This window comes from Hemiscyllium ocellatum, chromosome 12 (genome assembly GCF_020745735.1).
Source record: "Hemiscyllium ocellatum isolate sHemOce1 chromosome 12, sHemOce1.pat.X.cur, whole genome shotgun sequence".
In the NCBI taxonomy this organism is placed as follows: Eukaryota; Metazoa; Chordata; class Chondrichthyes; order Orectolobiformes; family Hemiscylliidae; genus Hemiscyllium; species Hemiscyllium ocellatum.
In genome coordinates this window covers 79172789-79191140 of record NC_083412.1, presented here as the reverse complement: position 1 = coordinate 79191140, position 18352 = coordinate 79172789, and the positions used below count along the sequence as shown (strand labels likewise).

At 41.2% G+C, this 18352-nt stretch overlaps 1 protein-coding gene across 3 annotated transcripts in view; it reads right to left on the bottom strand.

The window, feature by feature from the left end:
- runx1 (RUNX family transcription factor 1) overlaps positions 1 to 18352 on the bottom strand; it is a 233737-nt gene that overhangs the window by 10180 nt on the left and 205205 nt on the right. For all 3 annotated transcript variants that reach the window (XM_060833748.1, XM_060833749.1, XM_060833750.1), the window contains one exon: positions 488 to 649. In XM_060833748.1, the coding sequence (XP_060689731.1) occupies positions 488 to 649 (162 nt within the window). The remainder of the gene's footprint in view (positions 1 to 487; positions 650 to 18352) is intronic.

Genomic DNA, 18352 nt, shown 5'->3' with positions numbered 1-18352 from the left:
ATTCTCAGAAGTCAAACAGCTCGCACTGGTGCAGGCCTATGATATTGTCTTAAGATTGTCAACTAAAGACAGAAAAAAACCAGCTTACTCCTGTTCCTCATTAAGATGATTTTCACCTCCTTTCATTACTTATTTATCAAAGTCCGTTCAGACTTAATGACTATTCCGAGGCCGTTTAAATTTAGATTATCATTAGGATACTAATTTGCTTTAATGGAGTTACAGCATAAATATTAGACTAGGTATAAATTGAAATGTGTCATGATGATCACAACTCATTAGCATACTAAGAGTGGATATTTGTGCTTTTGTAAATAACTGTGTACATGTAATTCGGTTTACATTAGCCAGCCATTACTCCATTTGAATATGCAACAAGCATTACCTACTATCAGCTCATGGGGCCAATCTTACCCAGGACATTTGCAATGTCATTGTTTCTTTCCCCAACTACACTTGGTTTGTTCTTTGAGGATCCACTGCTCACCTGAAAGCCTGCTGGAAATTTCTGCTGTGATTGTCGGCATCCCACTCGCTCGCCCAGGGGAGATGGGTGTTGTAGGATGAACAGAAGGTGTGGAGATCTGCCCAATATACGGGTATGACTGGTCATATGTCCATGGTGGAGAAGGCTGTACATGCCTGGTATCTGTGTAGGGACAGGGGGTGGGGGGTGGGGAGGAACAAATGTTAGTTTGCTTAACGACTGAAACCTTAGCAGAAACTTTGCACAGATGAAAAAAAAAACTTTAGTTATTTTATAGTAATGGCAGCATCCAAAAGAGAAAGCATCAAAGTGTTTTTGTCTCTGAAGTTTGACCTGAGGAGGTTCAGAGCTTTGTTTTTTTTAATAAGTGCTTTAAGGTAACATCTTTCATTAAACATAGTTTTCTGGTCAGCGCATTTCGCAACAGTTCATTTGCTGGTAAAGAACACTAGAATGAGCTAAAGTGCATCAGTTCCATTGCAAGAGCCTCACAAATTCCATGGTGACTGATTAGATCTTCTTATCCCAGCCAGCAGCACGACTGACTGTTAATGTAACCCAGATGAAAACAACCAAAGATATTCGATACTTAACAAAGAGAGCGAGAGATGAATCAGATGTGGCCTTATTGGAAAGTTATGTACGGAAATTAGGAAATGGTCAATTTGGTTTTGTAGCGGTCACACCCCTCGCCAATTTGTCCTGTTGCAGAATCTCATGTGTTGCTACAAACATATGATTTGCTCTAGCACTTGCAGTGATAGTGATTTTGTTGCCGATGGTGTGAAGGAACCAATGGCTGTGCACACAGGGTTTGAGAAAAGGTATGAGCATACAAATTAAGGGCAGCCCTCAGCTATTTTGGGCCCTCTAGCCTGCTCTTCATTCACTAATACTATGCTGATCCAATTGTAGCCTCCACATTCCTGCCCATTTCCTGATAATTTTGAGTTCCTTGTTGGTCAAGAACCTATCTATCTCATTATAAAATTATTCAATCACCCTTCCTCCAATGGTTGTCCAGTGAACAGAATTCCAAATATTCATAACCACTTGAGAATTGCCTTTATGTCCATCAGAAATGGGAGACCTTTATTCTTAAACTGTGTCCCTAGTTCTAATGTCTCCCACAAGAGGAAATATCCTCTCAGAACGTGATTTTGTGAAGTGCTCTCGGGATTTTATATGTTTTAATAAGATCCCCTCTCTTTTTTTCACTCCAATGGATGTAGGCATAACCTGTCCTACCTGTCCTCAAAAGATAATGTCACATCCAACCTAGAAGTCAGCCAGGTGAACTTTCACAGAACTGCTTCTAACTCATTTATATCCTATTTTAAAGAAGGAGAAAATCTGCACTTATTCTTATTTAACCACCCACTTTCAGTACCTGGAACATTCTCTGAAACTCTGACAAAGTCTATGGAAGGCTATTATGTTAAGATTTATCCGATCCTGCATAAACTCAAAAGACTGACGTTTATCTTCAGTAAGTCTCTTAATGAAATGCTCAGCTTAAACAAGTAAGTACTGTTGATGATGGGTGGCACGGTGGCTCATTGGTTACCACTGCTGCCTCACAGTGCCAGGGATCTGAGTTCGTTTCCACCCTTGTGTGACTATCTGGGTAAAGTTTGCACATTCTCTCTACATCTGTTTGGGTTTCCTCTGGGTGCTCCGGTTTCCTCCCAAATTTGTGCAGGTTAGATGGATTGCTATGCTGAATTGCCTGTAGTGTCCAGGGATGTGCTGGCTAGATTGATTAGCATGGGAAATGCGGGGTTACGGGGATAGGGTACGGCAGTTGGTCTGGACGGGATGCTCTTTGGTAGGTGTGTGTGGATAGTTAGCTACACTTATGTTACCCCAGATGAAGTCGTCTTTTTGAAGACTTGATGCTTTGTCATATGCACTCATTACTTATTTGAGGTATTCTGTATAACTTTAATGAAATTGGTGAAGAACAAAAACCAATTAAAATGCAAACAAAAAGGTAGCCTGTCATGTTGCACTGTTTATAAAGATAGTCGTGAAATCTTGCAAGTTCTTAATAGTCAGAACTCCCTTGCGCCAAAAATCATTCAGTAGGAGGTATAAGAAATGATTCCTGCACATAACCCAAATAGATACATCTGATGTTACATTCTGTCCCTCAACATCGAAGCAGAAAGCCTCAGACATCAAATGGGGCACCCTCAAACATTCATCAGAGAAACACATTCAGCAGTGTAATGTGACTGGGATGGGTAGATCGGCATAGCTGGGACTGGGGGAGACTAACCTCTTACGGAGTGTGTGAGCTGTACTCTCATTGTCAATTGCTCACACCTACAAGCAGGATAAAGTTTATATTAAGTATAAACTGAATCCTGACATGATATCTGACCAAATTATTCACCTGGGCAACAAACACTAAATATTTTAAAGATAACACTTGTTGCCAAAATGCATATAAATCTGCTGCGGGCAAACAATTTAATATTTGTAATCCAGTGAAGTACCACACCTAGATTCTGGCATCCAGAATGGTTCATTAGACCAAAATCAACATTCTCATGGGGTGTGTGGGAATTTCTATCTATACATGATCTCTCCTAAGGCTGCCTTCTATCGATGTCTGTGCAAGGTATAACCAAAAGACTTTGTAATCAGAGTTTCTGATCACTGAAAGGGCAGGATTTTGAATCTAGACCTCAACTCACAAGCATTTTGCCAAACTGAGTCACACTGATTTTTTTTTAATCAGTTTCGCTATTTCCCGCACTATTTGTCAGTTATTCTGTTTAAGGCCTCTAGTATTGATTCTCCTGATCTATTTCACATGATGCTTCCAGTTCTGTAGGTGAAATGATCAGGAAAGGGGGATGCTAGCCTGACATGTCACCATCTTAGCACAGCCCAAAGGCTTCCAGGGTTCTCCTGTAGTATCTCAACTTGGAGTGAGGATGTAATAGAAATGGTATTTTGCCTCTCTTGCCTGTGTGACTGTTTGCTGAGCACTCCCTGACCAGTCCTGCACTAAATCTGACAGTATATCCAGCTCTACAGCCCCAGCAACTGGGTGTTTCAAGGATTTTGTGACAGGCTGGAAAACTGCCGAACTGCTGCTGCCAGTGATTCTACACTGTTGGGACCCTCTGCACTGAAAACAATTAAAAATCATTGAACTGTCTTGAAACTCCACTGTTATGTTGTAACTGAGATTTTAAAGGTGAACTGAGTTCAAAACTACTACTCAACAAATTTATCATTTCTGAAGGAATAACAATGTCAGCTGAAAGTCAAATTCCTTTGTTATAATAAATTCCATTTATTTTAAAATTTTTCATTTGCTGAAAAGCCATTACATGAATGAGGTGCTATATTGAAGCCAATTAATTCTTAAGTTAGTCATAACAGTGATGAAGATTTTGATTTAAAACATCACCACTAATCTATACGTATCAGACTATATCCAGATTGTGCATGTAGAAAACTGCTTTACTCATTTCTTGCCAATTACCAAATGCCTTGAAATCATACTGTGGGGCCATTTGTCTGGAATATCTCTCCTAATTTTTTTATTGTAGCCATTAACCCAATTAAGTAAATGGGTGAATATCGCCCTTAAAATAGAGGAGACAAAAGGTTTTGGCAAAATATGCACTAGTTTTCAACACAGTAGTCTCAGTCCCAAACTGTTTGTTGTGTAAACTTTTCGAATATCTCTGTCTCACTCACTCATACCCATGCACTCATACACATCCACATCGGCACCGACTATATTTGTTAGATGAGAATAGCAGTAGATTGGTTAGGCTCTTGATCTTATTTCATAATTCAGCTAGGTTATGATGATCTGCACATGCCTGTTGTTGGTACATAATAGACATGTTCTATGGTTAGAAACAAGGTATTTTTAAAGTTTGTTTATAGTTTTGAGCTTATGTGGCAATCCCATGTGAATGTTGTAGTCATCTATTTCACTGTTTTTAAAACTTGGAAGGGAAAAGAATTCAGTGGTTTGGTGTCAGTGAGAATACTTCATTGCAATTGGCTGACTGCTCTAATTGATGCAAACAGCTCTGCTGAATAAATGGCAGAGACAATGGTCAGGGAAGGGGATATCCTTACCATGGAGATCGATAGACTTTGACAGGCTGCTTTTTTTGAGGTCAGTGACAAGCACACTTTGCTTCACTGCTCTCCAAAATATTCATTCCAGTCAAGCAGGATAGAGAGAATCTAGCTGTTAGGGTTCAGGAGTATAATGTTAGGATATGGAAGGTTAGATAAGGTTCGATCCAGGTTAAATGTCAAGACTCATGTCTGTTGCCTCATGTGATGAACTCATTGAATTCCTTCGAGCAGGACATAAACTTGTTCTGACTGCTGCAGACATCACGTCTTACAAAGGATAGGTACAATAGGGAATTCAGGGACAGAATGATCTTCTCAATTAGTTTTGACTGTCTCGATTGATTGGGGAGGAATGTTCCAGATATCTTACCACCCCTACATACCACAGGCCACACACACGACAAACCCCCACACCACCACCAATTTGGCCTGTATTTATATCTAGCTTCTCACCTCTCCCATGTGATCTCATGGTTTTAATAGGGATGGGGAGTGTACATATTGGGATTGTTGCCCTTGTGGACGTCAGCTGTATGGATTAATGGCTTCCTTGTTTTCTTCTTGTGTGATCCTATGTTAGTAATGATCAGGGCTTTACACATGAAAGAATAATCTCTGAGACTCCCAGAGACGCAGCATTGGCCAAAATGCCAACCTGAGGGGCCTGCAGCTCTGCCTTACTTTCAAAGACTTACAGTTGCCTCCAAGCTGGAGCAGGCAGGTGAATGGTGTTGCTCAGGCACCCCTAACACTCCTTGCTTGCACTGGGGTGAGAAACAGATGAATTTGCAGGGGTATTACGTTATGACTGACATTTTAAACTCAAAATGAATGTGTATTTGTTTTAAGCAAGACTGCGTGGGCTGCAGACACTGAGTGGGTGACAACTGTCAGCTGATATCCGTTTGGCGCCATGGTGTAGTCTTCAAAAAAAATGAAAAATATTTTCTCGTCATTTGTGGTCGAAATTCTTTTGACACTCATTTAGCAGCATCCGCAATTTAAAGGAGAGTGTAGCAATCTCAAAAGATTGTTTGCTAACAGCGGACAATTCACTAAATCATTGCTTCAGGCACAGACAGGATTCTGACTGACTCATTGACAGTAATGGATGAACAAGCATCCATGTCTTCAATTATTAGGAAAACTCTATGGAAAATTAAGTGGAAGGTGCGGCGTCAGGGTAAAAGAAAATGTGGTATCAACACAGTGTCTTGTCACATTTCACAAACATCTCAAAGTATAATCATCTTTAAATACGGACACTGTTAGCAGCTGTTTTGCACACAACAGTCCACAAGTAGCAGCACTGAATGGCCAATTATCTAATACCAAGTTAAGAAATGGTGTTGGCTAGAATTATGGCATTTACAAATCTCATAGTTAAGGACTGATGGCAACTATACAATAGTTGCATACAAATAGATTTTCTTAATACATATTAAAACTTTTGTTCAACTCTCCTCAATGAATGGATCAGTTCACTTCAGCGACTTCTCCAATCTTTAATATGTAATAAATTTAAAATATATATCTTTAAAAATATATTAAAACAATACTTGTCCATTCTCAAAAAAGAGAATGGGGGTTCTCATGAAGCCTTGGTCAGAAACGTATCTCTCAATAAACATCAACTAAACAGATTAGCCAGTCAGTTATCTACTCAAAATGAATGGCAGATATAATGGACTGGATATGGTTACCCTATGTGCAACGAGTAAGGGCAGCAGAGGACACACAGAGGTGGAGATACAGAGACGGGGTTGCCAGAGGAAGTGGTAGAGGCGAGTAGAAGAAAAATATTTAAAAGACATTTGAAAAGTACATGGATAGGAAAGGTTTAGAGGGATATGGGCCAAATGCAGACAAATGTGACTAGTTCAGTTTCAGAAATTTGGTCAGCATGGATGAGTTGGGCTGTAAGGTCTATTTCGGTGTTATATGATTCTATGGCTCTAAGATGACACCAAATGTATCACAATTGTTTATGGGGCTTTGCTGTTTGCAATTTAGCTGCCTCATGTTTCCACATCAAACTGTCGCTGATTATCAGGGGTAATTCATTAGCTGAAAAGTCATAGCACAAATAAGGAGCTAGTTAATTCATTCTTAAGTTAGTCATAACAGTAATGAAGAATTTGATCTAAAACTTCCCCAGTGGCCCAATACTCTATACATACCAGACTAAATTCATATTGTGCATGAGGAAAATTGCTTTAGTAATTTTCTTGCCAATTACCAGATGCCTTGAAATCATACTGTGGGGGCGTTTGTCTGGAACACCTCTCCTCAGTTTTTTTTATTGTAATCATTAACCCAATTAAGTAAATGGGTGAATACCGCCCTTAAAATAGAGGAGACAGAAAGTTTAGGCAAAATATGCACTAGTTTTCAACACAGCAGTCTCTGACCTAAAATGTTTGTAATGTAAACTTGTAGAATAGCTCTGTCTCACTCACTGACATCCATAATAGCAGTAAGTTGTTAAGTCAGTTACATTATGACTGACCTGTTACATGCCTGATGTTGATACACAATAAACATGGTTCAAAGTAGTTGGATGCACGTCCAGGATTCCTCACATAGTGACTTCCGACTCAGAATTGCCTCATGATTGGGTGGTGCTGAGCAGCAATAAAGTAATTCCCCTCAGGCAAAGAGAATAAACTGGCAGGTGAGTCAATTCAACCGGGCTCTTGCATACCAACTAGAAGCTGGGGTTAGCATTGCCAACAATCACTGTACTTGCAAGTAATTACTTATACATGAAGCATTTTGAGCTGTCTCTGTGAGATGTGAACAGTGTGGTATTTTTCCATATGGTAACTGTTGGCACCTTATGGTATTTACCACATCTACCAGTGTGTGGTACTGGGTATGGGTTGTTTGGGATAGTTTGCTGCAATCAATCCTCCTTTGCTTTGTCTGGGCCCATCCAGTGAATAGTGATAGAGGATACACCACTGTGAAAATTCCACAGAGGAGTCATCTTTCTTAGAGAGGAAGAAAGTTTATTGCACGATAGCAATAAGCACAACTGCATTTTGGTCAGGCGTAATTATTCGGACTTTAGGAAGCTGGTACAGATCCATCTGCTTCTTCTAGAAATCTAGAGTAGAACTCCTTGATTCTCCCCACAGACATTGGTAGAATAGAGTAAATGCAATCTGATCATTAATCCCTTCAGAACCATTGTTGTATACAGTAAAAAGACCCAACATAAGACCATAAGACAGAGGAGTGGAAGTAAGGCCATTCGGCCCATCGAGTCCATTCCGCCATTCAATCATGGCTGATGGGCATTTCAACTCCACTTACCCGCATTCTCCCCGTAGCCCTTAATTCCTTGTGACATCAAGAATTTATCAATCTCTGCCTTGAAAACATTTAGCGTCCCGGCCTCCACTGCACTCTGCGGCAATGAATTCCACAGACCCTCCACTCTCTGGCTGAAGAAATGTCTCCACATTTCTGTTCTGAATTGACCCCCTCTAATTCTAAGGCTGTGTCCACGGGTCCTAGTTTCCTCGCCTAACGGAAACAATTTCCTAGCATCCACCGTTTCCAAGCCATGTATTATCTTGTAATTGCAATGTTTTCCTTTACTCTGATTACAATGGATGTATCATTTGCTGTTGCTCTTGACTGGAAACAGATGTGTGGTAAATGAGGGAATACATGTTATCTGTTCATTATTCCTATTCAGTATTTTTCTTTGAAAGAAGACATTGATATTTGCTAATATTTCATCTTCATAGTGCAGCAATCTTAGACGCGTGAACTACTAATTTAGCTCTTTTCCCTCTGCCATCACTTGTACCTCTGAAGAAAATAGTGAACCTTGGCTTTTTTTTGGATTGAACACCTGAGGTTTCTTTTGAATAAATACTTCGTTCACCGAACAGTTGGAACACACTGAGAAATCTTATCTCTGAGTCCTTCCAGCTTTTTACATACATACAGAGTGGCTCAGACAATTTATTATTGGTAGCTCTCTCTGGTTGAGAAATAGCTTATTGGAGAGATGCAGCAAGAGCAGTAGATGTGACCTATATGGACTTCAGTAAGGCGTTTGACAAGGTTCCCCATGGGAGACTGATTAGCAAGGTTAGATCTCATGGAATACAGGGAGAACTAGCCATTTGGATATAGAACTAGCTCAAAGGTAGAAGACAGAGGGTGGTGGTGGAGGGTTGTTTTTCAGACTGGAGGCTTGTGATCAGTGGAGTGCCACAAGGATCGGTGTTAACCCCACTACTTTTTGTCATTTACATAAATGATTTGGATGCGAGCATAGGAGGTACAGTTAGTAAGTTTACAGATGACACCAAATTTGGAGGTGTAGTGGATAGCGAAGAGGGTTACCTCAGATTACAACAGGATCTTGACCAGATGGGCCAATGGGCTGAGAAGTGGCAGATGGAGTTTAATTCAGATAAATGCGAAGTGCTGCATTTTGGGAAAGCAAATCTTAGCAGGGCTTATACACTGAATGGTAAGGTCATAGAGAGTGTTGCTGAACAAAGAGATCTTGGAGTGCAGGTTCATAGCTTCTTGAAAGTGAAGTCGCAGGTAGATAGGATAGTGAAGAAGGCATTTGGTATGCTTTCCTTTATTGGTCAGAGTATTGAGTACAGGAGTTGGGAGGTCATGTTGCGACTGTACAGGACATTGGTTTGGCCACTGTTGGAATATTGCGTGCAATTCTGGTCTCCTTCCTATCGGAAAGATGTTGTGAAACTTGAAAGTGTTCAGAAAAGATTTACAAGGATGTTGCCAGGGTTGGAGGATCTGTGCTACAGGGAGAGGCTGAACAAGCTGGGGCTGTTTTCCCTGGAGCGTCGGAGGCTGAGGGGTGACCTTATAGAGGTTTACAAAATTAGGAGGGGCATAGATTGTCTATTTATCCTAAGTCTTTTGCCCAGGGTTGGGGAGTCCAGAACTAGAGGGCATAGGTTTAGGGTGAGAGGGGAAAGATATAAAAGAGACCTAAGGGGCAGAGGATGGTACGGGTATGGAATGAGCTGCCAGAGGATGTGGTGGATGCTGGTACAATTGCAACATTTAAGAGACATTTGGATGTGTATATGAATAGGAAGGGTTTGGAGGGATATGGGCCGGGTGCTGGTAGGTGGGATTAGATTGGGTTGGGACATCTGTTCGGCATGGATGGGTTGGACCGAAGGGTCTGTTTCCATGCTGTACATCTCTATGAGTCTATGACTCAAGAAACTGGTTAAGAGTGTTACATTTACCATTGTATTGGATTCTAATGCTGGTAATTCAATGCACCATAAGGTGAATTAAGTTGATTAACTTCACTCATACCGGTTGCTAATTGTGTCTTTCTGGTTTCCTGCCCTATTGCTTGTCTGTAGCAACACGTAAGGCACTCTAATACACAGAAAATAATTACATGCATGCACACATTGACATTTGTACAATGTTGTTGGTTTCCTGGTCTAAAAGATAGACTCATGGCATGAAGCTCCTTGGTCATGTATTTTCTCAGAATGTTTTCTCCAAGTGACCTTCTTATGTACAGTTGTTTGTAATTTGCAGAGAATCTGAGTACCATGCTAGAACACAGCCCTTGTGAAAAAGTTCTAACTATAATGCAACAAAGTGAAACTTTGCCTGAGATTCAATTTATCCCAGTGAGCAGTTGAGCGACCGGGAGCAGGCTGAGCCCAGGCAGATTCGATCCCAACAAAGCCAACCTCCAGTATGAATCCTCTGCTAGGAACACACTTTGTGTCACGTTGGTAGGGTCTGAAGGGACACTCGTTCAAATCTCACTTTGGATGTGAATGTTTAATCTGAAGCAGCTGAAGAGGTGTTGAATACGGTCGAGAAGCCCCCTCCCCATCTTCTTCCTTGACAGGTTATCTGAAGTGATCCCCAGTTGTGTAAGTCACAGAAGAGCAGGAGATCCTCTTGGTGTGTTCACCAACATGTCCCCACTTCCCCGGACTCAATCACATCAAAATAAAATTACACAGCTAGCATCTCTTTTTTCATTCTTAACTGCAATGGTGCTTCAAAAATAACTCAGAGGTTGTGATTTAAATGATGTGAAAATGATATGAAAATGATGTACTATATTTTTTTCTTTCCGGCTGATCTCAGTATCAGGACTGGGTTAAAGAGGACTCATTCGGGACAGCACCTGATCATTGTACAGACAGTTGGTCTTCATGCACCTCAATAGGTGAGCTCACTGTCAAAGCTGAAGCTGACATCCAGACACATGCACTTCCAGCAGGGCAAGAAGCAAGATGCAGAGTCTATTCAATATGCACATGCTACAGCACTTCTATAATGTGACGATGAGTTTAAAACCTATTTTACAACCATCATCACAGTGGGCTGTGAGAAGAGAGAGTGTATTTTTGCATAACAGGTTTGCAGTTATTTGTTTGATAACACTGGGACAGATAAATCCCTCAGAAGAGCAAGGGTGTGGGCTTACTTATTCTCATCCTAATTTTCATATTCTGTTGTACTCGAGCTTAAGTGAGATCAAATCTGGAAGTGAAAAGTGAACTATTGAAAATATCCTATTGGTGGAGATTAGGTCCATTTTATACTGAGAATGGAACATTTGGTTACAGAAAGTCTTCAGTTATTTAAACACTGCAAAACCTTAAGGCAGGGTTTACTAAAGTGTGTCAGGACCCTAAACTATGACCTTGCTAAATTGCCCACAGTATTCAGATATAAGTAGATTGGTTGGGTTGGTATGTTGAATGCGGGGATGGGGTGGGGGGTCAGTCTGGGTGGGATACTCTGTGGAGGGTCAGTGTGGACTCAATGAGCTGAAAGGCCATGCTTCCACACTGTGGAGATTCTGTGATTCTATGAAGTGTCTCATATTCATTCTTCCTCCAAGCCTGTGAAGAAAGCCAAGGACTTCACCTTCACCTCTATCAGCTTCAACCAAATGCAGAATCTAAAACAGCCACCTGATGATGAAATGCTTGGCTTCACTGTATGCATGTCTAATTGCTTCCAAATCCAACTTAGTCAGATTCATAAAAGGAAAGTTGACTGTTTCATTCATAACTGACAATTTGATTTTTCCCCAGTAACTTTAATTCAGCATGTTTGTATCGTGTTTCAGATATTTCACAATGTTAAGAGGTTTATCTCAAAATTTTGGGCCAGTTCACTTGATTTTTAAAAAAAATTCCCTTTTTCCTCTGCTCCTTTTCCAAATCATACAAATGTGACTCCTACTACACAGGCAACTAACAAGACGCTCATTGTCTCAGACAGGTGTTAGGTTTAAGTTGATCTGGAGCCAAGACTCAGATCTCAGCCAAATCTCAGAGCTAAAACATGTACCAACCATTTGGTGCTGCTGCAGCCCAGTCAGAGGCTCGACAATTTAAAGTTTAACACACGCACATTAATCAGGTGGAGATGGTACCAGTGAACAGACACCTTCTTGGGCAAATGTCTGCAGACTATCTGTAAAGGTCAGACCAGGCCTATTTGGCATCTTCCCTGCAATAGAGTTAAATGAATCTCCTCCAAGCCCACAGCATTAGTCCTGGGTCTCTAAATTACTCTACCAATGGCATTACCAGTATGCTACTAACTCCACCATGTCACTAGAAAACAATTGGTTTTTATCTCATTTCGTTTTTCACTGTTTTGTACTTAACCTTTCTATAAAATTTAGCTTGTAAGAAAATGATTGCAAGAATTTTTAAAATAAATAATATAAACACCATTAACTAAATAAATGATCATCATTGAATCTGCAGAACAAAGTGCTGAAGGTTACAGCCCTGAAAGTACTATCTGTGTTTCCTGGTAATGAACTGAACAAATTCGCTTGACAGAAATTCTTTTTAATGGGGATGTTAACCCATTTTCAATAAATTGATAAATAGCTCTGGTGCAATAATAGAGAGGAATTTCAGACAAATACTTGTGCGCTTGAATAAAATCAGAATCGGACTTTGTTTCATTTCAATCCTTGGTGAGAAGATGTGCAACACATCCAGCAAATGCCAAATCTATTTAGAGTTCAAATCTGGAAGTGAAAGTGAACTGCTGAAAATTGGCGAAGGTTCGGTCCATTTTATACTGAGAATGGAGCACTTGGTTACAGAAAATCTTCAGTTATTCAAATACTGCAAAATCTTGAGGCAGCCAAAGTGGGTTTGGGACCCAAAGTGGGATCGTAAGCTTTTCTCTTGTAATCATGGGCTCTGAGGCAGAACCTCCTATCCCTGCTGTCAAATATCTTCTCCTTGACCATGCAAACTGCTCCCCCTACCAAACACCAAGGGGCCATGACAATTTTCAAGTCTTGATATGGGATCACACTGGGAAAGAGTTTGGGAAGCACTGCCGTAAGATGCCCCAGAATGCCTTACAGCCAACTAAATACTTTATAAATACAGCCACTTCTGAAATGTGGGAAACGCAGCAGCCAATTTGTGCAAACTCTCAAATAACAATGAGATGACAATGAGTTATTAGGTGTTGGTTGAGGCATATATATTGACCAGGTCATGAGGGAGAACACTCCTGCTCTTTTTCAAAATAGTGCCACTGGATTGTTTACAACCAACCATAAGAACACATATAGCATTCTTAGTTTTAATAATTTAACTGAAAAGTGGCACTTTAACAGTGCCTATATAGCTTTCGCACTGAAATGTCAACTTGGATTCAGTTCTCAGGTTTCTAGAGTGACATTTGAACTGATAAGTTTTCAGAGCTGAAAATGTGTTGCTGGTTAAAGCGCAGCAGGTCAGGCAGCATCCAAGGAACAGGAGATTCGATGTTTCGGGCATAAGCCCTTCTTCCTGAAGAAGGGCTTATGCCTGAAACGTCGAATCTCCTGCTCCTTGGATGCTGCCTGACCTGCTGCGCTTTAACCAGCAACACATTTTCAGCTCTGATCTCCAGCATCTGCAGACCTCACTTTTTACTGATAAGTTTTCAGTTCAACCACATCAAGATCTTAAGACAGGGCTTCATAAAGTCAAAACCCAAGTTGTACTGAGTCATAAACTTCCTTCAGAAGAAGGGAACAAAATCAGAAATCGCTGGAAAAATTCAGCAGTTCTTGCAGCAAGAAAGAAAAGTCACTGGACACGAAGAATTAACTCTGCTTTCTCTTCACAGATGCTGCCAGACTTGCTGAATTTTTCCACCAATTTCTGATCTTGTTTCCGATTTCCAACATCTTCAGTTCTTTGGTTTTTTTTTTGTTTGGTATTGAATCATGACTGCACAGATCGAAGTCAAGTGTTACCACAAAATAACACAGAAAAAGGATGAAAAACAAATCTCCATGTTGTGTTGATGATTCATTGGATGAACAGTGTGGTGTGCCCATAAGATCCCAGTTCTAATTCCTGATACAGTGCTGAGATAGCTGAACTCAATCAGAGCAGTTGTTGGCTGCTCTAACTCGCATCAAAATTCTTACTCTGGAAGTGGTAAAAGAAATTAGCTAGCTTTTCTGATTAAAATCCAAACCTCTGCTGGGAACTGTACATGTGGAAAGGACGCAGCTTGGCTACATTGTCTTCCATGATGAAATAGCTCGCCAACATTCACTGATACTTGAGAAATGAACACTTGGATATAGTGTCAAGGGTCTGTCGGAACCAAATCCCAGCAAATCAGCTCTTTGGGGAGAAATGAGTTGGGGTGAGGGGAGGCAGGATTTATTTCTAAAAGCCTGTATGCTTTCAGAAACAGTAAATGTCCAACCTTATCAAATGTCCACCTCCAAACGGACCCCACCACCAGGGATATATTTCCCTCCCCTCCCCTATCAGCGTTCCGCAAAGACCACTCCCTTCGTGACTCCCTCGTCAGGTCCACACCCCCCACCAACCCAACCTCCACTCCCGGCACATTCCCCTGCAACCGCAGGAAATGTAAAACTTGCGCCCACACCTCCTCCCTCACTTCCCTCCTAGGCCCCGAGGGATCCTTCCATATCTGCCACAAGTTCACCTGTACCTCCACACATATCATCTATTGCATCCACTGCACCCGATGTGGCCTCCTCTATATTGGGGAGACGGGCCGCTTATTTGCAGAACGCTTCAGAGAACACCTCTGGGACGCCCGGACCAACCAACCCAACCACCCCGTGGCTCAACACTTTAACTCTCCCTCCCACTCCACCGAGGACATGCAGGTCCTTGGACTCCTCCACCGGCAGAACATAACAACACGACGGCTGGAGGAGGAGCGCCTCATCTTCCGTCTGGGAACCCTCCAACCACAAGGGATAAACTCAGATTTCTCCAGTTTCCTCATTTCCCCTCCCCCCACCTTGTCTCAGTCGGTTCCCTCAACTCAGCACTGCCCTCCTAACCTGCAATCTTCTTCCTGACCTCTCCGCCCCCACCCCACTCCGGCCTATCACCCTCACCTTGACCTCCTTCCACCTATCACATCTCCATCGCCCCTCCCCCAAGTCCCTCCTCCCCACCTTTTATCTTAGCCTGCTTGGCACACTTTTCTCATTCTTGATGAAGGGCTTATGCCCGAAACGTCAAATTTCCTATTCCTTGGATGCTGCTTGACCTGCTGTGCTTTAACCAGCAACACATTTTCAGCTGTGATCTCCAGCATCTGCAGACCTCATTTTTTAACCTTATCAAAGAGCCAATACATACAGCACTGTGGTGACCACTATATCAGAATGCTGTACATTGCTTTAAAGACTTACTAAAAAAAACATGGCTTGTTACATTGATATTCCTGTAACCCTAAAGTTATGATGTGCCATAATATTATATATTTTTTAAATCCATAAATATATTTGTCCAACTTGTAGAAGTAGTTTGCTTTAATTTAGCTAGCTGTTGCAAGTCCATTCATAAAAGACAATAGCAGTTTGACAATAAATCTGTTCCCTTTACTCTTCGCACATATGATTTAAATTATCCAATTTGAATTCAGTACAGTGAAAATCTTGGTTTCAAAACTACTTCTCTGTTCAAATAAAAAAGCCTACAGATAAAATCTGAATCCTTTTATTAAGACATTTTTAAAATATTCTTGAAAACTCAAAACATATTGAGACTGAATAAGTAATGCAAAAAAATGTGTATGTTATCTTGTCAGAATTAAAAAAGAATGTACTTTCCAACTTAACCCTCCTGTCCTACCAGTGTGGATTCTTACTGCTTTATTTGATGGGTGCCAGCAGCTCTATGCTACTATGACCAAGTTAAATATGGATGAGGAAGTCCATATGGTTTATGTTAACTCATGGAGCTTGAAAATAACTTGCCCTTCAGACCCCATAGAATGGGAGTTTCACACCATTTGGCCCATCGTGTTTGTGCTGGCTTTTTGCTAGAACAATCTAAAAGTAACCCTACACTGTTAGTTTACCCTCTGGTTCCCCCAGCAATCTGAAACTTCCTCTGGTTCAAATGTCTACTTACTCTTCCTTGATGTAATACAAATGCCTTGACTTCTTCCTGTGACAAAACATTCAATGTTGTCTATATTAACTTCAGCAAGGCATTTGACACGGTTCCGTATGGCAGACTGGTTCGCAAGGTTAGATTACCTGGAATACAGGGGGAGCTAGCCAGCTAGATACAAAATTGGCCTGAAGTTAGGAGACAGAGGGCAGTGATGGAGAGTTTTTTTTTGGACTGTAGCCCTGTGACGACAGGTGTGCCACAAGGATTGGTGCTGTGTCCACTGTTTTTTGTGATGTATAAAAATCAGTTAGGTATGAATGTAGGAGATATGATTGGTAAGTTTGCAGATGATGTAAATTGCTGGTGTAGTGGACAGTGAAGAAGATTTTGCAATGTGTAACGGGATCTTGATCAGATGGGCTAGTGGATGTGGGAGTGGCTCTTGAAGTTGAATTTAAATAAATGTGAGTTTTTGCATTTTGGTAAAGCAAATCATGGCAGAATGTATACAATTAATAGCAGAGCCCTGGGGAATGTTGCTGAACAAAGAGACTTTGGAGTGCAGGTACTTGGTTCCTTCAATGTGGAGTCGCAGGTATACAGGATGGTGATGAAGGCATTTGGCACATCTGCCTTCATTGGTTAGTGCAGTGAGTATAGGAGTTGGGACATCATGTTGCAGCTGAGTAGGACATTGGTGAGGCCTCTTTTAGAATACTGCATTCAATTCTGGTTGCCTGCAGCCGGAAGATTGTTGTTAAACTTGAAAAGATTCAGAAAAAATTTACAAGGAGGTTGCCAGGATTGGAAGGTTTGAGCCATAGGGAGAAGCTGAATAGGCTGGGCTTTTCTTCCTGACAGCATCTGTGACTGAGGGATGACCTTAAAGAGGTTTATAAAATGATGGATAGGGTGAGTAGTCAATATCATTTTCCCTGGGCAGGAGAGTACAAAACTAGAGGGCATAGGTTTAAGGTCAGAGGAGAAAGATTTAAAAGGGATCTGAAAGGCAACTTTTTCACAGAGAGGATGGTGTGAGAATGGAATGAGCTGCCAGGGGAGATGGTGGAGGTGGGTACAATTACAACATTTAAAAGGCATCTGGTTGGGTACATGAATAGGAAGGGGTTAGAGGGATACGGGCCAAATGCTGGCAAATGGGACCAAATCACTTTAGGACATCTGGTCAATGTGGATGACTTGGACCGAAGTGTCCATTTCCGTGCTGTATAACATAAAGTGACTCTACTAAGAATTCTCTCCTAACAGCACTTTATTGCCAACTGTTCCTAACTGACATATGAATAAGAGGAAATCATTTTTCCCTGTTTATCCATCAAAACCCTTCATGAATACAGAATCATCTTTAAAACCAATTCTAACCTTTTTCCATTCAGGTGGGATTGACCCAATGTCCAAATGTCTCTGTAAAACCAGATTTTTGCCCCCACCAACTGACTTTACATTCTTTCTATGTGCTTATTCTAAGTACTCATTGTGAATGTACCTTTCAGTGTTAGGAACCTGTGTTTATTGTCCTTTTATTATAATTTAAACTGAAATAACTTTCCAGGTTTGCTATCTCGATTTATTTGGAGGTTGTGAGGTTAGTGGGGTTGAGGGAGGATGGAAGTGGTGCGGGTGACAGGTGGTCGCAGGAAAGTAAAAGGGATAGCTGCTTTTGGATGACACCCGAAACGTATTCCGGATACAGGGCAACTTCCTTTGGCATGGGCTGGGAAAGGAGATCATCTGTCTGCTGCATGGAAAAGACCATCTGTCTACTGCACTGTTCATGTCTGATTATAAGCCCTCAATGCCCTATGTCAGGGCCAAGGGCAAGAAAAGTAGGCCAGAGCAATTCTACTACAAGGGTTTCCTCTTGGTTTTAAGGGTCTAATGATGCCACCTTGAACACCTTTAGCTTTACCAAAGCGCTTGGCAAAAATTAAGTCTTCAGTGTTAGCATCTAAAAATGGAATCTTCCCAAACCCTAAACCATGTGGGCACTGGTGAGAAAATTGGAAGAATTGCATGAGATGGCAGTGAGGAGCTTCCTGCTTTCGTGAGCAAGAAGTCCCGCTTACCAACTAAGTGTTGAATGATGAGATGGGATTCTTGCTAGTGAGCTGCAAGAGGTATATTAGCATGTACTAACACCTTTCTTATTGCATCCCCTTGTCTCATTGATATAAAGTTTCCCATTCTTCCATTCACTGAATAGAAACTAAATGGGGACAATTCCCTATAGTAATGTTGGAACAGTAACCAGCTCACAGCTCTTTCCTCTGAACCTCCAAAAGGCATCAATATTTCAGGGCAA